Consider the following 27,395-nt stretch of genomic DNA (forward strand, 5'->3'; position numbering starts at 1 on the left):
AAGGGTAAATTTACAGTAGTATTTGGCAAAGGTTTGGCTTTTAACCTTTACTTAAGGAAGAAGGAAATATCATTAACTGTTACAAAAAATAAGCTACAAATATTAGTACCTGTAATTCGAAAGACATGAGTGTGATATATCTTCTGGGCAGCTTTTAGTCACCTTTCAGTGAAATCAAAGCAATCCTACCAACATCTGCAATCTTTCCTCCGGGGAGTTTAAAACACACTGCCTGACATAGCTCGCAGCTATGCCTTCTTGTGCCATAGCCTGCTGTCACATGTAATGTGAGCAAGAGCAATGTACACTTGCTGGAAAGAAAGAAAACACTAAAAACTCAAGCTCAAATACCAGTTGCAAAATCCTACAAGATCGGGCTTTATAAGTAGCCTCATGGAAAGATACACAAGCCTCTTACTAACTGCTTAGATAAACAAGTGCAGAGGGTGGGAGCGGAACGGGGGCTTGCGGAGGGTGGGAGGAAAACGGGGGCTTGCGGAGGGTGGGAGGAAAACGGGGGCAGCAACACGAAGAATAGGGGTGATGGGGGGTTTATTCTAAAATCAGCAATGGAGTGAAGGGCAGAGCATGTAGCGAAACAGTCTGAGCTGCCGGCTTTGGCTCTGAAGAACAGGGTTCAACTCTAGGCATCTGTTCAACGTTCTGTGATTCTGTGCAAATCACTATTTCCCAGTGCCTAAAAGTCCAACAAAAATTAAAGTTTAAAAGTATGTTAATGGACAGTAAGAATACAAAATACTCACTGGTGACTAGCAGGAAACCATATAAAAAAAAATGGAACGTTAGTTGCTTGCACGGGAAAAGCGTTTGAGGACCAGCACGTCAAGCACACGTTTCTCATGGACTGGGGGCGTCATTCATGCTGCGGAGTGGCTGTCACTCAGTCCTGGGTCAGCCGGCACTCACTGGGAAAGTACTGGGAACAAGCTAGCAACAAAGCAAACAAATCCCGCCGCCCCCCGTCCCTCACTTACCTACCTCCGGCCGCTGGAACACGCTGTGACGCACACCGCAACCGCAAGTCGGCCTGGAGCGCGCCTCGGCAGAGAAGCGGCAGGACAGGAGCGTGACGCGCGTGAACGTGCACGTTGACGTTCCCGCGCGTTCACGGACCTGAGTCGGCTCGTTCCCAGCTCTGTGTCGGGCTCGTTCACAGCTGCTACTCCCTTGACAGGGAGGAAGGTGACTATAGAACTCGCTGGCGGGAGCGCTTCGCGCTCCAACGCCAGGCGAGCCCTAAAAAGGAGAATACCCAGGAGGGGGCCAGGCGAGCGCCCGCAACCTCTGGGAAAGCCTTGGTCTCCCTGGATGTTCAGAATCTCCAGCTTCACCTATCGGAAGTCACTGGTAACTGGTAAAGGCAAAAGGCACCAGCGTTCTAACAAAGCCTGGGAGAGAAGGAAGCAAGCACAGAGTACCCTAAAAGGACAAAAAATGAGCTGAAATTGGCGAGTTGAGACTTGGAGGGAAGTGGCTGCAGACTGCCTGAAAGCAAGAGTGTAGATGGATTTGGATTGAAGCACGAGTGGGAAGCGAGATTAAATGAATCAGTGAACCGAAGATAACTCTAAAGCTGCAGTGGATAACTGGTAGAAGAGGAAAAGGAAGAGGAGAGGAAATGACGAAGAGTTACTGAAACTACAGCGGACTTGGAAGGTGACTAAAACTTGGTAAACATTTGTAAGAAACAAATTCTTTATGAAAATGGGTCAGGGGGCCTGAAGTAGCTCCAAGGGTCGGGACTTCCTTGGAACAGGAGCCCAGGTTTGGGTAAGAGAATCCTGCATTTGTTACAATACATTGGAGTATAGGAAACTGCGATTCAGGAGCTTCATGGTGACTGGGAAAGGGTGAATACGGACAAACACAAAGGAAGGCGGTAGCAGCACGGAATGACTAAATGGGCACTAAAACAAGAAGGAGCAAAAATGTATGTGGTGCAGAAGGGCAGATGGTAATCTAAGCAGGAAATTTGCTCAAAACCACATAGGAGTCTAGGGTCACACTACAAATTAAAATTGGCCTTGCTGGAGAGGAGTTAACTCTCCTCAGATAAGATGTAAGCAAGATACCTCCAGAGCAGAAATAGGTCTAGCCGAAATAACAACGGCATGGCTCCCTCTTTTCCATGTGCTGTCGATTCCTTACTAACCAGTTGTCTTCTAATCTCTATCAGCCTAAAGCTCCCCATTTGAAAACACAAGATGGTGGGGAGAGAAGTTTCATGGTCCTGGACTCCATCATGTGGAACTTACTCCCACTCCACTTATGCTCTATCACAGATTTACCCGAATTCAGAAAAATACTTGAAAGACTTGTCTTTTCTCCTCTTGTTTTGCTGGAACTAGGTCTAACTCCAAACAGTTGTCTCCCCAAAGAAGCTCTTTAACCCTTTCGATACTTATGACGAGCTCAGCTCGTCATGAGGCACAGTGGAGCTGGCTAATTTCCCTCCTGTGCGGGCGTTCCATGGGAGTGGGCGGAGTCGTGAAGATCTTAGCTCGTCATGAGCCCAGTTCCGCTGGGCTCATCACGAGCATCACGCACGGCCCTCCTCCCCCCCGCACCGCGGGGGAATTAGCCCCATGTGGAAGGGGTTAAAACACAAGTGGGTGCCCATGTGCTTTAATTTATCAACTAACATGCCATAACTCACTCGATCTCTTCACAAAAGAAAAGAACGTTTGTGGAAAGTAGAGCGGACGATGCAGAAAGACAGTCTATGAAGAATAACATTAGATTTGGTGACTGCTTGCAGATGAAGAAGGAAATAACCTGAGCAGTCTCTACCACATTGGTTCATTAGCTGCGTAGGTCAAAGAAAATCATCTTGCAGTTTCATAATAGAGATGGCGCACACAACTCTGACGAGAAGCATTCAAACTCCCTGTTTCTCCTAGAGCCGTAATGACCAAAAGCTGTACCACCACAAAAGGAATACATTTTGACAAGAGGTAAAAAAATATAACCAACTTAAATTGCACAAAGCAACAATAATGGTGTTACCAAACTATGCATTACAGGTGCAGAAAATGTGAACTTCATTTGACGAGATGAAGCAGAAGTGAGAGGCACGAAGGTTCAATATATATTGATGTTCAATGCTAAGTTAAGGGTCCTATGTCAAAGCAAGCGTATTTTTCAACATGCTCTTAGATGCATGAAATTGAGCAGAGCAGCAGGCACGTACCAGAGAAAGAAACTGTGAGAGAGGCCGAGAAAGTCAAAATACGCCTGCAACAAAGGAGGCTTGGAAAAATCTGACATGGAAAACATACTGAGACACAAGCACAGAACAGAACTGTAAGAAAGAAAGAGCAGTGATTGCTGGGACAAGTGCAAATGTAAACACAACAAAATAGTACGGTGTCAGTGATACACGAAGAACAAGGGTGTATATAGAGCCTCAGAGCTTGGGCTCTGGTGCAGGTGTGCCACTTTGGAGCCAAGACCTCAGATTTCTAACTTATTGGGAAGTTATCCTTAATGGAAGAGAAAACCTCACACACTTATTAGAGTCACTCATCATCATAGGAATCATCTACCCACCCTGGTAGGGCAATGCCACCCAGGCGGACGTGACCTTCTCGAAAACTAACTAGTTAGGAGGGAGTTCTTTCATAAATCTTGCTGGACAACTCCATAAAACATGGGATCCAGATGAAAACTTTAAAAACACCTTAGAGTTCCCAGTGGAATATTACCTTTATTTGTGGGACACTAGCTAAGATTAAAAGCGAAAAAACATTTGGGTATTGGAGTACAATGTTTCACCCCCAAACTATTGCCAACATGTTTCTGCCCACTAACATTAGCCTAAACTGTCTGGAGCATTCGTCAGGGCAACGGATCCCTAGGGAAATACCTCCATTAGGTTCCAATTGGAAATCATTGGATAGTGGTACAGTAGAGTCCTAATTAAGTCCTATCATAATTACCTGCTTGTAGTTAGAACTCTTGTTCTTCTTTACCTTTAGTCAGGGTGCTACCATCCTCAAGGTCACAGAGAGGGTGGGGTCCTTAGTAGTCAAACATTCGTCAAAAGGTACCTCCCAACCATTGTACCTATCAATACCCCGCTCTGCGCCGAAATGCAAGTGCAAATGTGACAGAGGGAATGCCTGTGAATGTTGAGAATATGATGAAAGCACTATACAAAGAAGCTCTGGGCTGAATAACTGAACACACAAGGAGCAGAGGGAAACAGTATCACTGAGCTCCGAGATGAAAGGAGAGGAAGAGATGTAGGGTTTGCTATTATCAAGGGTAAGGTGCGGTCAGTTCAAATGGAACAAAAGGAGGGGGAGAGGTCTATGGTTTTGCAAAAGAAGAGGAAGACATAAAAGGTGCTGGGTAGGTCGTTCTCACGGTGCTTGGCTCTGGGAAAAAAAAGAAACGAGATACGATAAGAAAGAGATTTTTCACTGCCGGCCATAAAGATAGTTAGTCTTCTCCTTCCTGAGAGGGTCAAGCAACGGGAGGGAACCCTTGAGGCATTACATAAATTAAGACAGGAAGGAGGACAAAGGGGAACAAGAGGATCAAGTTTTGGGGAGTTGCAGGGGATGGGCACATCTTATAACAGAAGGTGGTTGATTGATGTCCACTGCTGGGGAATGTGGGGTGAGCAGAACTGGGAATTATCAGGAATTTTTAGGGAAAAGAGGTTACAATGACACGTGGACTTGTGATAAACAGAGGAAGTTTATGAAGGAGAGAGGAAAACCAAAACGGATTCAAATTCATGGATGATAAGGGTTGAAAGAGAAGGGGTGAATCCTGCTAAACTTTTATTACTTGAATTGCAAAAGACATCAAATTAGGATGGGCTCAATGCAGCAAACAGTCAAAAGACATGAACCTAATATGCTGTTGTTAAGAGTCTGTTTGGTAGTAAACAAATTATGTATTGGGAAGATATTTTGCTAACAGTTAGCTCAAGTGGAGTTTACAACAGGATGAAGGCGAGTATCAGTTTTAATAATGAAAAAATGGAAAGAAAATTGGATAGGCCCACTGGGATGCTATGTAATGGCTGCAAATTACAAGAGTGGACAAAGATGGCCAATTATTAATGTATATGCTACTCCTACATTGGTGAATACACCAATGGTTAAATTGGATTGGCTTTTAATGGATACGTCAAAGGGGCAATACACCGCAGGGGGAGACTTTATGCTGCTCGTTATCTTACGATGGAAATAAAGCTTAAACACTAAAATGTAAAGACTGAGGTACTATGATGTGTTTAGTCATCAAGCATGTTTGTTGCTATTTCTAGGTTAGACAGTGGCCAAGAATGATATAGCAAACTTTTGAGGTATTCAAAAACCAACAAGGGTGGAGAGATCGCTAAGGGGAGTGGATCACTGTAGGAGAGCTGCTCACTAAAATTCAGTAAGATGTGTGTGAAGGCATGACCATTTAAAATGGACTGAGGGAAGGTTTTGAAAAACATGTTTGGAGTCATAATTTTGGAATTTAAACTTGGAAACAACTGGGGGTTTCTCTTGTTACAGGCGAAACCAGACTTATTATTGAATGGGATAAATTTGTGATTGATATACAATTAAAATATAGCTATTCTGTTACATCTGGGGGTCTCTAGTTGGCAGAGGTAGGTACCAATGTCAAAATAAGGACCCTTGCTTTTGGTTAGGGTAAGGGGGATACACTCTTTATATAACCCCTGCTCACCCCCTTCGTAGCTTGGCACGAGCAGACAGGCTTATCAAAGGCAATGTGTAAAGTTTTTGTACCAACACTCACAGTAACACAGTGAAAACATCACAAATGACCTCCACACCTGTTAAGAAAAATAAAGTATCTTTAATCTAATCTACACAAACCAAAACAACAAAAATCCAACATACACAGTTCAAGAATATAATTTTAAAGAGTTCAAGGGTTTGCGTCAAAATAATCCACAGTTGCGTCATGTTTAGCCCAAAGTACCTGTAGATGGAAGCTGCAGCGTTGAAAAACAAGCCATGCGTCTTCCCTGAGACCCTGGGGAGGCGATGCGACAGCCCCGCTACATGCAGCGGGCCTGTTGCGACGAATCCGGTCTGTATGGGGAGGGATGCGATACCATGTATGGATTCCGGTGCGCAGGTTCGGTAGGAAGCTTCTCGCACAGGCACGATGTGACGATCTTCGGTACGGCGACGATCTCCGGTGCGGCGACGATGCGCGGCGCAGCGTTGACCTTCTCCTCCTGCAGCCCCTCGATGCGTTGGCTCTGAGACGATGTTCGCAGCGACGTGATGCGTACCGCAAGCAGGCGATCTCACCCAGCAACGACAGGCTCTGCGACGATACTCGCAGCAGCAGGAATCTTCCCGCACCGGGGCGATGCTATCCGCCAGCGGGCGATATGTCGTTTCTTGCAGCGACAACAGGTGCTGCGACGATCTTCTGGGCGACGGGAATTCTCTCGCACTGTCGACGATGCGCTCCACAGTCGAGCGTTGCGTGAATACTGCAGATCTTCTTCTTTTCTTCCTGTCCAGCTCCCCAAACAGCAGGCAACAACTTCCAGATGCCCCACAATTGTATCAAGCAATCTAGGAAGGGCAGAACTCAATCAGCAGAGTTCAGGGCGGAGCTGGGGGTGAAGCCCTTTTGTTCCTGGGACTTCATAACAGGAGGCCAGTTCTCCTCAGGCCCTTGGAGATCTCTTCAAACAAGGGGACACATCAACAGCAAAGTCCTTCCCCTCTCCTTGGCAGCAAAGCAACTACAGGTCAGCCCACAAACACACAGCAGGACAGTCCTTCCTCTTCTGTCTTCCAGCTTTCTCCTTGGCAGAGGTTCCTTCTTGATTACAGGATGATCTCATTTTCTGTAGTCTGGGTAGCCCTTTTTATACCACTTTTCTCTTTGTTCTCTGAGGGCAGAGAGGCCTTGGCTTAGTCAGAACAATTTCTGGCTAGTCCTGGAGCACTTTGTTTACTTGACTTCTTCTTTCCTTTGAGAGAGAGGGGCAGGGTCCTCAGCCGCCCAGCAGGAGATGGAGCCAGCATTGTGGGAGCTAGGCACAGCCCTATTCAGGCCCAGGTGCTATCCACTCCCACCACTCAAGATGCAGATGGAGCTATTCAGCCCAGGAATGACTCACTCAGCCTCTGGGAGCCACCCCAGCCCCTGTCACTCACAAACCAGATAGTCAATTCACAAACAGACCACGGCACACAGAAAGGTCAGGCAAGAAAACAGCCACGTTCTAAAAGTGCTGTTTTCAAACAAAGGATTTAAAAACATCCTTCCTAAAAGATGTGTTATTGAATTCTGAGTTCAGGGATACCAGACTTTAACTTTCTATCTTGCTCCTATGGGAAAATATGCAGGTAAACATTATACACAACATTCCACATAATGGCAAGATAGCCTTTCAATAGTGAAAAACGAAAATGGCTGTAATTCACTACCAGAGCATGTCACCCACAATAGTACATGCTCTACCTTTCACATACACTGCACCCTGCCCAGGAGGGTACCTAGGGCCTTCCATAGGGTTGTCCAATGTGTACAGAAAGGGAAGGGTTAGGCCTGGCCAGTGTGGACACTGGTCAGGTCAGCATGGCAGTTAGCAACTGCAGACAGGCACTGCGGTGGCAGTCCTGGTGCACCATTTTAGGGCTACTCATGTAGGTTGTACAATCAGTGTTGCAGGCCCACTAGTAGCATTTGAATCACCAGCCCTGGCACACTCAGTGCACTTTACTAGGGACTTCCTGTTAACACACATATTCCAATCATGGATAACCAATCACAATAACAATTTATACAGAGAGCATATGCTCATGGCTCAATAAGCTTTATTCGATTTTCACCATTTAGAAAAATCATAAAAGCAAGTACATACAAAACTACATCCATACAATTAAACAACAATTGCACTTTAGCACTGATCAGCAGTGGTTAAGTGCCCAGAGTCCTATTGCCAACCACCACAGGTCAGGAAAAATAAGGGAGGAAGAAGTTTGGGGATACCCCTGCAAAAAGGGCCATTTCCAACATATTCTTACATGAAGCTATTGACCAATCCCAACTCCCCAAAGACTTGCGACACGCAGAGATTGTCCTCTTTTTGAAGCCAGGTAGCCCGCCGGAAGATCCCGCGTTGTACTGTTCCATCTCTCTTATTAACTTCAAGCCCAAACTTTGGGCAAAGTTCTCGCCGACAGCCTCAGATCCTGTGTGCAGGACTTAATCCACCCGGATCAGTCCAGGTTTATGCCAAACCGTTCTACGCGTCATAATATCAGACAGGTGCATAATGCAATGGCGAGAGCCCCGGAACTCGGATGGCCCGCAGCTCTTCTTCTAGCAGATATCAACAAGGTGTTCGATTTCCCCAGCTGGCGTATCTCTTCCGACTCCTTGACGCCATCAACTTCGGTCTGCACTTCTTAGCATATGTACGCCTACTTTATACAGGGCTAACCGCCTCAATCAGGATTGCAGGACATCGCTCTGCCTCATTCCCTATATGCCGTGGTACTCGACAGGGCTGTCCGATGTCCCTATTATTGTTCGCCCTTGCCGTGGAACCTTTGGCAGCATGGGTGCATAGCGACCCGGTGCTCAGAGGCTTTGAATGGTCTCTGTCTCGATCTGATCGCATCGCGCTGTACGCGGATGACATCCTCTTTTTCATTGCGTGTTTGGCCAGATCACCGGGCTCAATATTAACCCCTCCAAGTCTGTGCTATTTCCGGTGTGCGGGAATCTGGGTCGTGAAACATGGGCTGCGCAGTTATCTCGCGCTACCACAGGATTTAAGTTTCTAGGTATTTTCATGTAGCCTTGTCCGAAGACTTCTTGGGCTTATAATATCAACCCACCCCTTTTAAGCCTTAAAGATGACACTGCAGTTTGGTCCCCTCTTCCACTCTCATTATACAGGCGCTCTGCCATCTTTAAAATTGTCTCACTGCCCAGAATACTTTGTAGCCTACAGAATTTCCACTATGCCAACCACGGGTTTGGTTCGTACAAGTTAATGCCATACATAACAAATTTCTTTGACACGATGGGGCGGTACGGGTTGCATTGAGTGCATGCTCGCAGTCAACTTATTGCAGTGGCATTGCAGCTGCAGACGTATATGCTTATTATGTCACCCCCACCTGCTAATTGTCAATGAGTGGTGGTACAATTCACCATCTGACACAGCGTTTGCACTGAACCACAGGGCAATGGAAGGTGCTCCCCTCCTATAACTCCTATATAGTGCGCAGAATCTAGATTTCTTACCCCCTCCCAGCAGCACAGTGATTCGACTTTGGAGGGCTATGGTCAAGCAGATGGGATGGAATGGCTGCCAGGCTCAGACGACCCCACTGGGGCATGGTACACTTCTGCATCCGGTAGCGGCATTTGCGAGAATTCGATGGGGGGACCATGTGAGGATATCCACCTTAAGGGATATGGTACAGGGCACCACCTTAAAATCCTTCCAACAGCTCCCGACAGTGTTTCAATTAAATAAGACTCAATTCTATAAATATCTCCAACTCCGGCATGCTCTTACTCCCCTACTGCGACTGATTGATAATTTGCCTAAATATCACCCTTTGGACGGGCGGATATTGATGGGTGACTTGGGTGCCCATAAGACCCGTCAGATCTATCAAACACTGACGACGCACTAACATACCACACTGCATAGGATCAGAAAGGCATTGCTAGAGGAAATCCTGACATAACCGATGATGATTGGACTGAAGCCTTGGCTAACCCTCGAGGTGCGGCAGTTTGATTGCGCTACCATCTCAAACAATTCAAATATATACACTGCATACACTTTACCCGATTCTGACTTTGGAGGATTGGAGCCATTCACATCCCCATTATGTTTGATATGTGGGGTGAAGGATGGGACCTTTATGCATACTGTTTGGGGCTGTACGGCACTGCAACCATTTTGGCGGAAGATTGTGGCATGCCTGAGCGAGGTGCTGTCATGGGATCTCTTACTTGAGCCGAAACTACGGTTATTACATAGTACTGATGGTATAGGTGGGAACCAGTACATGCAACACCTGTTGTTTTTAGCCATTAGCATTCCTAAACGGGATATCGCCCAGCAATGGAAAAGTCTATCCCCCCCGACAATCAGCAGATGGAAAAAGGCCATTGATCAATGCAGGAATGCCGAAATCGCTGTGTTCCAAGCTCGTGGTTGCCACAGGAAAATGTGGCTATGTTGGGCGGATTACCGGGGCACAGAGTTATCACCCTCCTCACTCCAGACCCATGATTGCCTGTGCTCCCCTAATGATATTGGTCACTGTACAACTAAAACTACCATGTAAAGCCTCCGGCATGGGTATCCAATTAGTCAATTATAGATGTATGGGATTCGAGACAACCTGCACAATGTTTTTGTTGTTGTATATGCAAGTTATCAAGAAGTTGCGATTGGATGTATACATTGACACATATTGTTTTCAAAATGTATCATTCAGGCCGCGGCCGGGTATATACCATGTAAACGCAATAAAATATATTGTTAAAATAAATGTAACTTTTCTGTGCTTTAATGGTTATTAATGAGCTGCTATTATGAAGATTTTCTGCAAATGTTTAATATGTTCTGAAATTAAGTCAGCGATCACTTCACAAAATATGGGTATTTCATTAATTTGTACTGTCTCAAAGAACTACTTTCTCAAAATGAGGCACTGCCCATTCATTAACTTTGACACTGAATATTAGTATTGACATACATTTTCATAACAATCGTAACACAGATATTACTCACAACTCTGTAACATTTCTGTCATGGTTTCCACAGCTGCTTTTTCGGCACTCTCAAAACCGGCCTCGGTCAGCAATGAGCTCACCACCACTTGTAGTGTGCGCCTTCGGGCCTGGTAATAGTTATCTGAAGGGGTCGATGAGTGTTTCCCCCCTGATCTCTGAAGAATAAACATATGTAGTGAAAGAGAAGTTCAAACATTGTATCACAGATTTAATCCCACATAGCCTTTAGCTGCGGTCTATGGGAAACAGTCAGTATCCCTAACCTGGCCACTGTGCTCTCCAAAATAACCTTTATTACTTGACTAACTTTGCAAGACTACACATCCTCCAAAATATCAACTGTCGCACAAACAGCCCTATTCTGGGCCGCCCCACTTTCTTTAGTTTAATCATCATCTAGTCTGAAGATATTTTGTTTTCTTTCCCTGTTAATATGCATAAGCTTTAAACAGCCATTCAGATTTTGCTTTGTTTGAATGTCCTTTAAAGCTGTGGCACTACAACGCACCTAATCGTACCACACAGAAATGAGAACACAAGATGAGTGACCAGCCAATGGAATTTGGTTGGCTCCAATCTAAGCTTGGCAGGCTTCTTGAGCTAAGACTGTGTTATCACTACGTACCAGGAGAACATCACCATGTGTCCAGCCCACACACCGTGGCCCTGATCCTGCTCAACCTCTCTGCAGCGTTCAACACCGTCTCCCACCGCACACTCACCGCCAGACTCCACGACACCGGCATTCAGGGAACCGCCCTCGACTGGATCCGCTCCTTCCTCACAGGCAGAACCCGAAGAATCAGACTGCCACCCTTCCTCTCCAAACCCACGGAAATCAACTGCGGAGTACCCCAAGGATCGTAGCTCAGCCCTACGCTCTTCAACATCTACATGGCCCCCCTTGCTGCCATCATCAGACAGCATGGACTCCCTCACAAAGGACCCCGTCACCTCGAGACTCAACTTCCAGGAAGGAATGAAGGGCGTTGCATCCTGGATGAGCAGCAGCTGCTTGAAGCTCAACACGGAGAAGACAGAGGTCCTCGTCCTCGGACCCTCCCCCTCTGCATGGGACAACTTCTGGTGGCCCACAGCCCTTGGCAGCCCTCCCACCCCCACGGACCACGCCCCCAACACCTCTGCCTCGTACTAGACTCCTTCCTCTCCATGATCGCCGCCTCCAGCTGCTTCAACACCCTCCGCTTCCTCCGAAAGACCTTCAAATGGATCCCCCTGAATCAAGGAAGATCATCGCCCACGTATTCATAACCAGCAGACTGGACAACGGAATGCCCACGTATTCATAACCAGCAGACTGGACAACGGAAACGCCCTCTACGCCGGGATCAACAAGTCTCTGCTCCACAAACTCCAGACCATACAGAACACCGCAGCCACTCATCCTCGACACGAACACGTCACCCAACACCTGCGTAACCGCTACAGGCTCCCCATCGAGAATTGAGTTACCTTCAAGATACTCACCCATGCCTACAAATGCCTCCACAACACCGGACCCAATACCTTGATGAAAGAATCTCCTTCCACGTACCCAAGAGAAACCTCGCCGGAAACCCAGCGCATCCGCAGAGCCAGATCAGGTGGAATGAGCCTTCTCCTACATCGCGTCCAAGACCTGGAAAGAGCTCCAATCAATATCAGACACGTTCCCTCCCTGTACATATTCAGAAAGACACTCAAGACCTGGCTCTTCAACTGAGCGGTGCCTTGAGACCCTCATGGGTGAGTAGTGCGCTTACAATTCCCCTGATTGATTGATTGAGCCCAGGGCTTTACTTTTCAAATCATTGTGATGATATGTGTTAAGCCACTTGGTTCAAATGAAGCAAAAAAAGGCCATAAATCCCATAAGGAGTCGATTTGGTAATGCTAAAGTCCGTACACTGTATCTACCTAACATGAAGCTATATCGTTTTCATGTGCCAATCTACTGCATTCGAGACAGGATCAATCTATGCTTCCCTACTTGTTAAAACTGTGAGATGCTAAGCAAATATTTTATGTGACTGGGCCTCCTTTTTTTCCATCATTACATATGAGAAGATATTCAAATAAATGAGCCAAGGCAGTACGCTGTACAAAAACCGCTGGTGTTTGATTTAAAAGACTATACTGTTGCCCCATCTTGATACCACTCTAGGTCATATATGTGATATACATCAAAGCTTACTTGCATCTTACTTCACCAATGGCATTGTCGCCGGGCCGAGGGGGGTAGCAGGAAGTTCATGTTTAAAAAACATCACTTTTAATAAATGCCACACAATGTAGTAATATAATCTAATGTACTGAAGTGAAACGCTACTGCGTGTTAAAGGAATACATTTTGTTTAAATTTTGAAGAGATTTTAACATATTTTTGCAAGAACTCTGCTGCTTACATTACATGCCAAATATTTTCAAGGCTCTGGTCCTCTCCGAACTGCTACAGCCAAGCCAGACCCTCGGCTTGGCTCTCCCTGTTATAATTTCTTGTCTTGTCCACCTCTAGATAGGCTACTTATGTCGCTGAGGACTGTGAGTGTAGTCTTTTAGTTGACAGCGAGCAAAACAGGCTGCGGAAAAATAGGACGATATAGCCCAAAAACATCAACTTAATGCGTGAGTATTAGAAGTCAATTTAAACCACAGACCAGAGATCGAAGTGGGCGGGATCGCAGGGGCATAACCTGCCCATGCATTTCTGATTCATGAAAAACCGTTCCCCTACTTTTTGTGAAAAAACGACCGTTCCAGGAAGGTTAATATTGACTGTTAAAATGTTTGAGCCGAAGTGCTATTCAGCGAGTTTCCTGTGCTGTGAAACCAGTGCTGTACATGGGTAAGTACTAACCAGTACTGATTACCTGCACTTTAATTTGAAAGGCAGATTATCTGCACTGCTAAAATACATTTAATTGAATAGTACCAGCACTTCTCAGGAGCAAACAGGTACTCTATTGAGTGAGTATCTGTACCTCTAGATTTCCATTTAAAGTACTGTGTGAAAACGAAGCTGGGCAGAGAAGTAAACAAAAAACAAGCCTTCTTGCCAAGTTGCCTGCTCGCCAGAAATAAATGCAAATGTGTGCAACTAGTTAATCTGCAAATATGCGCAAAGAGTGCTTGTAAGCCTGTACTGGCTTTAATTGATCAATGACGTGAAGCTCTGTAACGACAAAGATACATTCTTTTTTAATGGTAGTGCAGAGTTACCCGCTGAGCTGTCAAGTTCATGCTTTAATTGTAATTATATTTATATAGTGCATACTATCTGTGATGAAGTGTTGAAGGGAGAGAGTGACGCGCCTGGGAGGGTGGGGCAGTTGGGGGTTCACATTTCTCTATGACTGATCAAGGACACTTGTACAGGACTTACCCAGGGCTATGCCCGGACTATAGGGGTGGGAAGCACATAGGGTGTGCAATGTTTCATCGATTATGAATAAATGCCCAGGATCTTCTTGGATTGCGAGTAAGCATGTTTGAAAGATGATATGAACCATCTCCTGTTGCTATAAATGTGCCTTAACTAATCTCCTTGTTGCTGGGCGACCGGCGATGGTCTGGGGCATGTAACCGACCCCCCTTGTATCTCTACACGCTTCATGTTCTGTTTGAATGTACAATAAACCAAGAAAAATGAGTTTATAACAAAAAAGAGGTGTTGAAGGGAGAGTTATATTAAAAAATTTAATTTTGCTTACTACCCCTGATGAGGTGTTAAAGGGACAGTTATACACAAACTACATTACATACAGTCTGGGTATTACTAAAATCTATATTTTGGAAGCATAATTTTATCTTAAAACGTTTTTGGACATTTTGTAGCAGTCTCTTATACTGTGTAATGCAAGTTTAAAATAATGACTGACATATACACAGTGCTTTCTGTCACAGGCTGGGATATCGTAGCACTAAAATTACACAAGTCACTATTCTCCACTACACCAACCAAGATTTAATTCTGTGGCTCTCTGATTACACAATAACACCACCGAGAGAGAAGGGGTCAAAAGGAAATTTTAAAGACCTGCCCAGGTTCACATCCCCAAATACTATAATGTAAACACCAGAAAAACCGGGGGTCTAAAGGCCAATATTATGGCGGGCTAATTATAACTCCTTAACAGTGAGTGGCTACCCAAGTTACAAAAAAGCCCAAGAATCAGAATTAGCAAAAGGAAGAGACTGTGATAAGTGGTAGGATCTAAGCCCATATAAGTGGATTGCCATCAACGTATCATCATGATCAATCTTCTCATTTGGTCGTCCAACTGGCAGGATGGTGTGTCTCTTGATCATAGAGATGTACTACCATCCGACCGATGATGGGCTGGATCACTCCCACAGTCACAATTAGACAGAAAATGTGACACTGGATAGTTGATCGCAAGAAAGTTAAGTGCAGTGCAAAACATAAAAATGTGGCGATTTAAAATAGGATGATGAGGCCGAAAATAGGAAACAATTTATTGAGATACAAACTAATCCCCTAATTAAAAGCTGAACAGTGCAAAGGGCAGTTTAAACAAATAACTGCAGGGAAAAGACCAACATGTTTCAGCTAATCTGGCAAATTATCCCTAGGCTTTCTTCAGGGCCTCTGCTCTCAAACTTTGCTACTGCATAAAGAAAAACAAAAGTGCTCCTCACACCCAGTGAGAATGCAAAGGGTGAACAAAGTAAATGAAAGAAAATTCATGCGACAAGTCATGAAAGAATAACCATAATAAAGGTTAGCATAAATACAACCTGCTATGTATTAATCCTCCGCATCAAGGAATGCATATGACATCTACGAGAGATACAATATAATCAAGTTAACAAATTAACCTAAAACATAATCTTCCTTGATAAGTTCCTGTTTTAATATAAGAACTTAGTTCATTGATATGCTCACCCAGCTGAACTAAGTTCAATTAGGTGACGAGTCTGTATCTCAATAAATTGTTTCCTATTTTCGGCCTCATCATCCTAGTTTAACTCACCACATTTTTATGTTTTGCACTGCACTTAACTTTCTTGTGATCAACTATCCAGTGTCACATTTTCTGTCTAATTGTGACTTTGGGTGAGATCCAGCCCATCATCGGTCGGATGGTAGTACGTCTCTATGATCAAGAGACACACCATCCTGCCAGTTGGATGACCAAATGAGAAGATTGATCATGATGATACGTTGATGGCAATCTACTTATATGGGCTTAGATCCTACCACTTATCACAGTCTCTTCCTTTTGCTAGTTCTGATTCTTGGGCTTTTTAGGTCGAACGACCTATCTTAATGCGCATGCACATTGAGCGGGAGCGAAATATATAGGGCTTTAAACAGACTTTAACTAACTGGCGATTTGATGCTGTGCCCGTGCGCTTTTAGGTCAATGCGCAAGCGCATTGACCTAAAATGCGCGTGCACAGCATCAAATCGTCAGCCATCTGTTGCACAGCTTGGTGCCGCTCCACCCCCTGCGGCATCAAAGGCTTTCACGGCCGGCCGGCCGTGCTTTCAGTTTGCCGCTCCACCCCTTGCGGCACCAAAGGCTTTCACGGCCGGCCGGCCGTGCTTTCAGTTTCAGGAGCCTGCATTGTTTTCACGGCCGGCCTCCGGCCGTGACTCGCATTTCTCCTTCCTTCCTGCGCTGCCTTGTTTTTATCATGTCCCTTTACTTGTAAGGCAATCCTTGATGGCAGACTATCATTGCAGCGTTTCTCTGTCCACGTTATTTCATCCGTGAGTCTCGCATTAAACATTTAAACCTGTTTTCATTAGAGAAAACAGTAGTTTATCGAGATACCGTCACTTTTCGCTGCGTTATCATATATAAATTCTCAAGATACTATATGAATGTTACATCCTCTGCCCGCAAGGCCATTCCATTATTTTTACTGCGACTTGCACCACTAGATGAAGGCTCCAATGAGAACTTCTGGTCTTCTTTACATAGATGTTTGATCCAAGCATTAAGTTCTTGTTTCACTAATGGATCCACAGGACGTCCTGATCTTTCCTGCAGGCAGTCTCTGCACTCTCCCAAAGTCTGCATCATCTCTTACAATCTGGGGAACTGGGTTTGAGTCTTGGCAACAACGCTGAACATCCTGTGATTCTGGGCAAATCACTTAATTTCCCAGTGCCTAACAATAAATAAATGTGTCCTCGTGTAATGCAACAGGTGCTATGTAAAGCGCTCTGATACCCGATTCGAGTCAAGTTCACGCTAATTAAAACTCCGTAAAATAAATATACGTGTTAGCAGGGAGCTGGTGTATGCATTCTCTGCCAATGGCACACAGCAAACCACCAAATACATCAGTGCCTTCTAATCTTAACCATAACTGCCACTCATTTTCACTTCCTCACATACTGACACGCTGAGGCGCAGGCACTTAGCACAGCACGAGAACAACTCTTCTCATGGAGCATTGAGCAATGTACTGAAACACACTCCCCATGGGATTTCCTATCAAACAACGCAATTCCACAAAGTGACATGCAACAGGTCGCTTTGGCGCCTTTTCTGGGTATAAAGCACTATATGAATGTAAACCCATAACAATACCCGAGATGGTTGCCATTAAGGGCCAATGAACATTGAATTAAAAGATATCAGAGTTTGCACGTGTGGGAGGGTAGCATGTTACTGTGTAGCACAATGCATTAGTTTTTTCTCTATAAATCACAACACAGCACAATTAGCTGTGTGGCGAGCTGTAATTGGATATTTCATTACATTTGCAAAATACTTTTGTATTTTTTGGCCTATACGATGTGATACTTCGCTTTATAACGAATATGCATCACACACGATGCATTGGAACACCGGAAGCTAATACCGCCTGGAGACCTCTGGTAGCCCTGCTGTGTGGTATTACCTCCTTTACGATCTCCGTGGGTCAGAATCGGAATAACTTGGTAATTGCTCATGTTCAACCCAGTATCACGCTGCAAAACGTAGAATACGGTGTGTTTTTCCCTTACATTTTAAATCGGGAAAAACTGTGGTAAATGTGTGTGAAGAAAAACAAGGCTATTTTATGTGGTTGGGTAAGCTACCAGCCAGCCAACTGAAAGCTTCATGGCACCTTCTTCCAAACAAGCATTGAAAATGCAATAGGTCTTGCCTTTGATTAAGTTAAAGCCATTTGCTTTGCTAATGGTATTGTATAGCAAAGTAATTGGCTTTAACTTAATCAAAGGCGAGACCTATTGCATTTTTAATGCTTGTTTTGTAACTCACTGTTAAGGAGTTATAGTTAGCCCGCCATAATACTGGCCTTTAGACCCCCGGCTCTCCGATTACACACAGACTTCTGCAGTGCATTAACTAAAAGAGGTTTCATAATGTACTATAATGCATTTCTCCCTGATTAATTTTTGTACATTTCTTTTTCATTCAAGCTGTGCTTTATTTTATATGTAGCTACCTGAAGGTGAAAGACAAAAAAAACAAATTACAGAACATCTTGGTTTTATAGCCACACCGTTTGACCCCGCCTCCATTGCATGCAGCATTGTTTAATGTACTACGACCGTTGATTTATACCCGGTCAACATACACCTCTCAATCCTAAACCCAGGGCTTGAGTCGTGGGTAGACGCCCTCTACCCACTATTTTCAGAGGATAGACGCCATCTACCCTGCTGCAAAGCTGGCCACTTTCAGCAGAGTGCCACGTCCCTTACCTACTTCTCCTGGAATTCAAAGAAATATGCTGAACTCGTCCCAGTATCATTTTCTGATACCGGGACACTTTCAGCAGCGCCTGCACATTGTATGCTTTTGTTCTGAGCCGCAATGTGGGACAGGAAAAGGGCTTATCAGATTCCAACTTCCCCATAAAAAAAGAGTTGTGAGGCCATTATGCCTCTTTTTATTGGAGTATTCCGGCTAGGGTCTATCTGGAGCCTCACACCCAGGTGCAATAGAGGGGAAACAAAGGCTCAGATCTCATCACTTCACAGGTATTTAAGAGAGAAATGCTTTTGACTTTTTAAAGTCCCTGTATATAAGAGATATGCATACACTGTAAGAATGTCAGATGTGTTGGTCGCCCCAGTATTTACACGAATAACAATTCAAATACCACTATTGTATTTGATGTCTTTTTTGCGCTTTAGCACTACTCATCCCAATGAAGGGTGTCAGAGCGCTTTACATCAAAAGTACAGATTATACATTGACAGTGAATCATGTGTGTACATCAATATAAAGGATGTGTTACATAAGACAGCATGGGTTGCACGATGTAGGAGCCACATGTCCATCATACCTCACTGTGCTATATTAAGATTAAAATTTATGAACTGCAAGTAACAAAATAATTGTTGTCTTAAAAGCAGTAATCCACTTACATAAAATAAAAATCCATAATCTCGTGTTACATAATGTGCTTTTCAGGAGACATATTAACCCCCTATGCTAGTTTTGGGGACAAGGCAAAAAACAGACCTCTCCAGCAAATGTGTTATCCTCCAGAGTTATCTTACTATTATTATTCCCTGAGATTTAGCTGGCATACAAAGATCTTTGCAGCAGGTGCCTTAACCCCATAAGATATTTTAAAACACAGACATTGCAACCAAGAAAGCTGGACAGATTTACTGCCACGTTTCTCCTTGTTGCCAGTTTCTTTGTGGCAGGGTATAAAAAAAAATGTATAAATTGAGGCACAGATTTTGCAGCGTGGTTGTGACAATATCTTGGCACAACCCCAATACAAAATATAATGTGTTAATTATTGTAATGCGCTCAAAGGTATTTAGGATAGACCTGCTAAACATATGTGAGATCTCAAGATCTGATGTCACTTCCTGTGATGTCATGGGTTGTGATGCCACGCGCCTTGATGTCACTTCCAGTGGTGTCACACGCAATGATGTCACTTTCTGTAATGTCACACCCATTCTGACAAACTTGGCGAGCCCCCCCCCCCCTTTCTTGTTTTAGGACATGAGCCCTGCAAAAACCACACATCATACTCCGGATATTTTCAAAAGGACCGGCTTTTACAATAAATAGAGACTTGTCCATATTTATCCAGTCGGTAAGCTCGTCCTTTCGCAGTTGTGTTACTACTATTAATTTAGGATACTAAACCGCATAAGAGCATGACCAGCAACGACACATCCCACAAAAACACAACGAAGGCGCAGGCATTACTTCCGCGTGCATAACCTAGCCAATCAAGACCCAGGGGCGGGGTTTATGCTGGCGCAAGAACACATCAAGTAAACAGATGCCACTAGAGACACAATTGTGGCTTTTGGAGTGCCTCTTCGGTGACTGCGACTCTCCGCTACCCCACACGCCTTGTTCTAGCAAACCAGGAGGTACCGCATAGTATTTACCGTTCCTGAACCGCCAGCAGCACCGACAGACACCTGAGGATCCGCCATCTTGCTACAGTCTGTCGCGCATGCGTGGTGCGTAGTGAGCAGTTTGGGAATTGTAGTTCGTGGAATTTTACGATCGACCAGAGCTCTCTATACAGTAGAGACGAAACGGTACAGCAGTTACTATGAGCATCAGCTTTAGGAGATTGCCGAAATGCAGGGTAGAAACTTGGCCCAATACAGCTTATAGAACACAATAGAGAGACTCATTTAAATTACAATTCATACGCTCGCTGCAATCTGGCATCTGTCACTTTTTCAAGACAAAAAGTAGTGGGCTATTTGCGGGGTACTTCCAAACACCCTCAGCAGTCGCAAAGCTATTTCCCAGTTGACACCGAGGAAACACTTTTGGGGCACTGTTGCATTTTAAAATACGTGACTCGCAACACAAGTCACTTCTGGAAAATTTAAATATCAAATCTTCTTTTACGATAGGAAAAATTGCTTCATATATTCAAATTCTGAGTTTTCTTATGTGTGACGTTTTCATTGTTAGGTCGAGCGTCAGCGAAAGACCTATTGCTTTCACTTTCCTGGGAATCTGAGACAGCATTCGGCCACGCGCCTCTGCTGTCTCAGATTTGTCCTCGAGGGCGCGCACGGCGCCGTGCACATCCCCTGCCTCCCATTCATAGCCTCTCTCAATCACACACAGCCACACTCACGCAGGTGCACACACACATACACCCACGCAGGCACAATGGATCGGGACACACAGACACACATATACACACGCACAGCTAACAGACACACAGCCACACATATACATACACACGCGCCCACACACACACACCCCCGCCCCCGCCCCCGCCAACCCCACTTACCGCATCGGCGCAACTCCGGAGTTCAGCCGCCACCGCGGGGCTCTCCCTCGGGCATGGGAGCCTCGCGTCACCACTGCTCCTCTCCTAGCCAGCCAATCCGTGGGCGCGGGCTTCCAGCAGGAAACGGAAGTCCCGCCCCACGGCAGTTTTCCTCACGCACACGTCTTGCTTCAAGTGTTATCGTTTATTAAGTGCTGAAAAGGTAACTGAGCATCAACAGGAAAGTGACTGTCGCTGCAATATGGCGATTAAATGTACTGGTGCGGTGCGATGCGAGCCCAGTGCAAGGTCCGCCCTTAGGTCTGCATCGGTAGCTTCCAGTACAGGCTTCGCAGGCGGGCGATCGTGGTGCTTTGATTGTGGGAAAGAACTCACAGTAGTTACAGAGGCGGGAGGTGTGAGAGCAGGCCCGCTTCTTCCATGGAAATTCCCGAGGATGCTGGGTTGGACGGGACCAGCAGGCCGGAGCCGTCTGCCACCCTCCCACAGGTCAGGGATCACTGCACTGTGCATCGTAACATTACCCTTTGCGTGCAAGGTTAACCGGCGGTTTAGCAGCCTTTGGAAATTCTGGCACACAGCTCTCCACCCGGCTGCATGCCAGGAGTGCTCATTTGTTCATTTCCTCGTTTTGTCAGAGCAACACACAGGGCCTTTCTCTTATGCAAAGCGAGTGTTGTCATCTTGAGAAGCGCGCCACTACCTGATGCATATACAGCGATGCAACCTGTGTCCACCATGTACTAAACGCATTGAAATGAAAACGAAGAATAAACTCTCATTCTTTTCCTTCTATAATGCATGCGATACATAATTTTAATTGCGTGTACAGCAGATTTGTATAATACTTGCAGTGTCAGAAAGCAATTGCGTTGGGCTGATTAAAGAGAGTTAAAAGCTAAGCGCGACTGGGCTAATTCTGAGTTCATTTTACAAACTGTCTGCTGCACAAAGTTACAGAATAAGAAGGTAAACATGCCGGCCTTGCATTTATGTCATGTAACGGATTCAAACGTAATGGTCCTTGCACGTTGGCTGATTGATGCTTGTTTTTAGTAGGCGTGGGGACATGACATGATTTGCCCAGAATCAAAGGATGTTGAGCCGCCGCCGAGACTCGATCCTGGTTCCCTGTTCCAAAGTCGGCAGCTCTGGCCGTTATGCCACATCCTCTCCCCAGTACCCCCTATTGTAAACCTGCCTGTGGCCCTATAAAGCACACAGACCTGTTCCCATGAACTGTACGTAGTACCTGCCTGTCGCACAGCAGCCCATGTTTCTCTAATGCACAGAATGTAGTGCTCCTGTGCGAAACACCACCCAGGGTTCACCTGAAGTACATCACTCATTTTTGCACTGAGGCACACCACCCTGTGCCTCCTGCTGCATAAAGTTATGCATGACTGGTCTTGATTGGTGGCGTTGATGCCCTAATATTTTAGTTAGTCTTTGTGCATCGGTTTGTTGAATTTTGTGAAAATCAGTGTCTGCAGGTTGTCGGTCTCTTTGTATTTTCTCTGTGCGCATGCATTACACAAAAGTCTAGCCTTTTTGGGTTGGACCAGGCCATCAGCTCTTATGAAATGGACCTGAGGTATAGGGGACCCTTCCATCCATACGCTGCAGTTTAAACTCTTTGGGGTCTGCCCTGGAATCTCGGAGACGCTGAGGAAGGAGCGACCTTAGCAGCAAGGAGCTCTCCAACCCCCCTGGCAGTACACTGCAGCCATGGCAACCGAGCAGGGCTGTCCCAGACAGGGCCTGCTGTGCAAAAGCATCGATAGATGGACGTGGTGCTGGTGGAGGGAGCTAGCGGACGGGGTGCTGGGTACAGCCCTCGGGGGCCCTGCAGTGCCCTGAGATATGTGCACAAGGGGGTGGCAGAGAATAGCCTCATAGCAATATTACCCAGTGCCTCAGCCCTGCTGTCTTCAAAACACTGCCGGTCCCCTGTGCCCAACGGTGCACTTTTCCTGTCTCTGTCTCCTTTGTGAGCATCTTTATTTACTGAGCCGTGGCGGCAGTGAAGGGCCCTGCGGATTGGCACCCTAAAGCAACCCTGGGAAAATGTTAATACCACATCCATCGAGCAAACTTAGCATGCGAGTTGGACCCTCTGCGCGGATGTTTGGGGGTGGGCGGATTAAAAAAGGAGCATTAAAAAATGCGACCAAAAACGTCACATTTTAACTTCAGGGTCTTGCAACGCACCCAAAAGCACTATACTTTTTCAGAAACACCTCGCCGCTGGCAAAAACCATTTCATACTCCTGGTGTCTCCAACACTTTGAGCCTTTTTGAAATATTTGTAATTTTAATGGTTTGGTCACTTCGGATTTCGCATACAAATTGACTACTTTATGTACTGCAAGATTGCGGAGGGAGTCGCAGTTCCTGAGGTGTCTGTGCAATTAATTAGCTCCTGTGTGTTACACTTTACCTTCTGTCTTTGTACACCTCACAAGAGATCTGGCAGTAAGTCATATGCAAAGCTATCCCTACTAGACCCTCACACACCCTCATGCTCACACACCCCCACCCTCACACACCCTCACCCTCACACACCCTCACCCTCACACACCCTCACCCCTCCTCACCCTCACACACCCTCACACCCCCTCACCCTCACACACCCTCACACCCTCTCACCCTCACACAACCTCACTCACCTCATACCCTCACCCTCACACACCCTCACCCTCACACCCCCTCACCCTCACTCACACTCACACCCCCTCACCCTCACAACCCTTTCACCCTCACAACCCTCTCTCCCTCACAACCCTCTCACCCTCCCACACCCTCACCCACCCTCACTCACCCTCACACCCCCTCACCCTCACACACCCTCACTCACCCTCACACACCCTCGCCAGCATATCATAACAAAACATAGCATAGCATAACAAACAACAGCATAGCATAGCATAACAAAAAATGCACAGGATAGCAAAACATAGCATAGCATAACAAAACAAAGCATAGGATAGCAAAACAAAACATAGCATAACAAAACATAGCATAGCAAAACAAAGCATAGCATAATAAAACACAACAAAACATAGCATAGCATAACAAAACATAGCATAGCATAACAAAACACAGCATAGCATAACAAATCAAAGCATAGGATAGCAAAACATAGCATAGCATAACAAAACAAAACATAGGATAGTAAAACAAAACATAGCATAGCATACAGCATCACTCAGCACCACCACACCATCACTCAGGGGCACCACAACATCACTATGCGCTACCACAGCATCACTGAACGCCACAGCATCACTCGTTCGCCAATACAACATCACTCAGCGCCACCACAGCATCAATCTGTGCAACCATTCAACAACAACTGGTTCAAATATGTCCTCTCAATGTTTCAAGCTTTATTACAAATGTAACAAAAAGATGTTAATATTTCACTTCTGTTCTTGGATTTTCGTCACAATAAAATACACTGAACATAATCTTCACAAAAGTTATTTATAAAAGTTTAAGCTATTGCCATTATAAATTACAATAACTTTTATTTAAGAATTAATTATTAACAAAATTAAAAGCCATTGTTATTTGTAAACTCAATACATGTAAGTCACGTAAATACAACACATATTGCATTACAAATGCTATAGGTGTCACATTTGCTATTAATTTTGCTACTTACAAAAACAAAACATAAATAAAAAATGTGTCATTTACAATACCAATAGCTCAAACTTTCCTAATGCGAGACCTATTGCATTGCAAATTCTTGTTTTTAGCGTGTGACTGTGACATTTCAAGTCCCAATAAGTGACCCACTGAGTGATACTTTACCTGAAGTAGCACACAGCATTTTTGTCCATACAGTGCAATAAAGTGAAAGAGTAAGTATTAATCGACCTGCGTTGTGTAGCTTAGACATGTCCGCTCCAAAACTAAGGTATAGGAACTGCTATTGTTCACACACAGTCTTTTAACTAGACACAGCAAACATTCATGACCAACACAAGATCTTTGATAAGCATAGGGCCAATCCAATTGCAGTATCAGCAGTGCTTTAAATGGGCTTGTATTGTCCGGTACTCAGTACCAGCACTTCTTTATTTTGAGAGGGAGGGTACAGTACCGACACTTCTCAAGAGAAATGTAATACTTTAATTGGAGAGTAACAGCACTTCTCAGAAACAAGCCCTCTGGTACAGAGTACCTGCACTTCTATTTTTCCATTTCAAGTACTGAGTATCAGTCGTTAACCTCACTGGTCTTCCCAGCACTGACCTTTTGTGGATAATACAAGAGCCAAAGTTAAATATGAAAATGAGTCTGGGTGACCTGAGGAAAGTAGGACTGAACTGCAGGAGAGTAAAGCCGCTATAAAGCTTTTATTATTTGTCATTTGTTGTTCCGTAGCAAACAAGGGACCCTGGGCCAGAAGTACGACTATTCTATTTTGCATGTCACAAACTGCGATTTTTTACGACTTCGCAAAATGGAATGAACAACAGTGTCTGATACACTGTTTGCGATTCCCAAATGGGTCGCAAGGGACCTGCCTCATTAATATTAATGAGGCAGGTTGAGATTTACATTCCATTGGGAATGGCCAGCAATCACAGGTATGGTGGCCTGCTGAGGTCAGCAGACCACCATGTCTGAGACTGGTTTTTAAATAAAGCAGTTTATGTTTTTTACATGCAGCTCGTTTTCCTTAAAGGAAAACATAATGCATTTAGAAAAGAAAACTTAAACTTTTCTGTTCCATTTTTTAGGTCTCGCTGAGCCTGCGCATGCTCTGCACTGCGAGACATTTTGTAAGTGGGGTTTTTAAAGAGCTACCAGAGGCTTTTGCTGGCCTAGCACTTGCGGCTACCCGCGCGTGCACGCGCGCAGCCGCCATGCGGGTTTCTGTCAAGGCTCATTAAGCCTTGCGTGCCTCTCTCCATTGCTTGTAGGCGCAGCCGACATGCAGGTTTCTGTCAAGGCTCATGAAGCCTGCAGACCTCTCTCCAATGTTTGTTTGTCTTAGCTGCCAGTGCAGGCAGCTGCTCACTGCCACAACCGCACTTCCCCGACATGTTGTTCTTGTAATTTTGGGTGTGTTTTTCTATGGTTTGGTTGCATTAGCGTGCAAGATAAAATTTTATTTGTGTTTATTTTTTTTGCAGCGCAGCATGCCGCTCTTGATATTTAACAATGGTGCCTGTGCATCTTATCTTTTGTTGTGCGCAGTTCGGCCCACTCAATGTATTTTTTTTTAGCACTGCATGCCGCTCCATCACAGCCATTCCTCTTTAATAAAGACACCAGCAAAGTAAACGCATTAAGGCAACTGGCCCTCTTGCATCTCTCCTGGTAAACCAGCCCAACCCGTAATTCCGATTGCGCTTTACACACCCAGCGCAGGCGCACTGTTGCCGAACCCAGTTGTTCTTCTGTGACAAAATAAAAGTCTGGCCTGGCAGGACACTGGGGCTAAGCAGTAAAGAGAGAGCTGATCAACTTTTACTGTAGCTCACCGCGCACAGGCACTGCTTCTGAAAGTATGGCGTGTATTAAGTAACGCAAACTTGCTGAATTTCGGAAGTCAACATGCGCAGCTTTGATTTAATCAACAAATACATTTTATTTTATTTGGCAGCATTCCAGAATCACATTCCTGCGCTGGCATTTATCTATTCACAAGCTCTCAATTGGAGCCCTTTTACCCATGCATTAATTTTCAGAATTTGAAGCAAAATTTAGCAGGAGTTCCACTTCTGGAACTTTTCTGTTGTGGCCGCAGCTCATTTCCTGACCTGAAGAATTAGCCTGCAGCCTAGGGTGACCAGGCGTCCCGAATTTGCCTAGACAATCCCGGTTTTCCACGAGCTGTCCAGGCAAATTTCAAGAAGTTAAGTTCATGTCCTGGTTTTTAGAGACAGTCAGCTGAAAACGATGGGAGGTATCGTTTTAAGTTTTACAAAGCAGGGATAGTTAGCTGCTGTTATAAGAGGTAAATTTAATTAACAGGCATGTTACTGGCTTTAAAAATAGCATTTGTTATACGTTCTTACTAAATCTTCTGTAATTCTCTGCTGAGGAGTGCTGTCATTCTGTGCGCTGTGTGGAAGTAAAATTGTAGCCCTGCTTCTATTTTTGGGAAATGTCCCGGTTTTTGTCTTTTAAATTCTGGTCACCCTACTGCAGCCTCTTGACTATTTGTGGTCATATCAATGCAAAAAGGCTCTGCCTACTCTAAACCAAAAAAAATAAAAAAAATCGTTCAAATGAACAACGTTAATTGCTTCACCTTTCGCCAATGTGAGACTTATTGCAGTGAAAATGCCTGGTTGTTTCACTGCCTGTAATTGCGAAGTTCCCCTTGGTGGGCACTCTCACTTGGAGTAAAC

At 45.0% G+C, this 27,395-nt stretch overlaps 1 protein-coding gene across 3 annotated transcripts in view; it reads right to left on the bottom strand.

Annotated features, from left to right (window-relative positions):
* TAF8 (TATA-box binding protein associated factor 8) overlaps positions 1 to 20,270 on the bottom strand; it is a 79,983-nt gene extending 59,713 nt beyond the window's left edge. Inside the window, exons 1-3 of one of the 3 annotated variants that reach the window (XM_078644718.1) lie at positions 20,150 to 20,186; positions 12,350 to 12,433; positions 10,793 to 10,949 (exon numbers count right to left, since the gene is read on the bottom strand). In XM_078644718.1, the coding sequence (XP_078500844.1) occupies positions 10,793 to 10,814 (22 nt within the window). In that variant the 5' untranslated portion in view covers positions 10,815 to 10,949; positions 12,350 to 12,433; positions 20,150 to 20,186. Of the gene's footprint in view, positions 1 to 10,792; positions 10,950 to 12,282; positions 12,434 to 20,149 lie in introns of those variants that run through there. The other 2 variants (XM_078644715.1, XM_078644717.1) reach the window with 2 other exon arrangements.
* Positions 20,271 to 27,395: the final 7,125 nt, after the last annotated feature.

Source organism: Lissotriton helveticus, chromosome 5_1 (assembly GCF_964261635.1).
Source record: "Lissotriton helveticus chromosome 5_1, aLisHel1.1, whole genome shotgun sequence".
Classification (NCBI taxonomy): domain Eukaryota; kingdom Metazoa; phylum Chordata; class Amphibia; order Caudata; family Salamandridae; genus Lissotriton; species Lissotriton helveticus.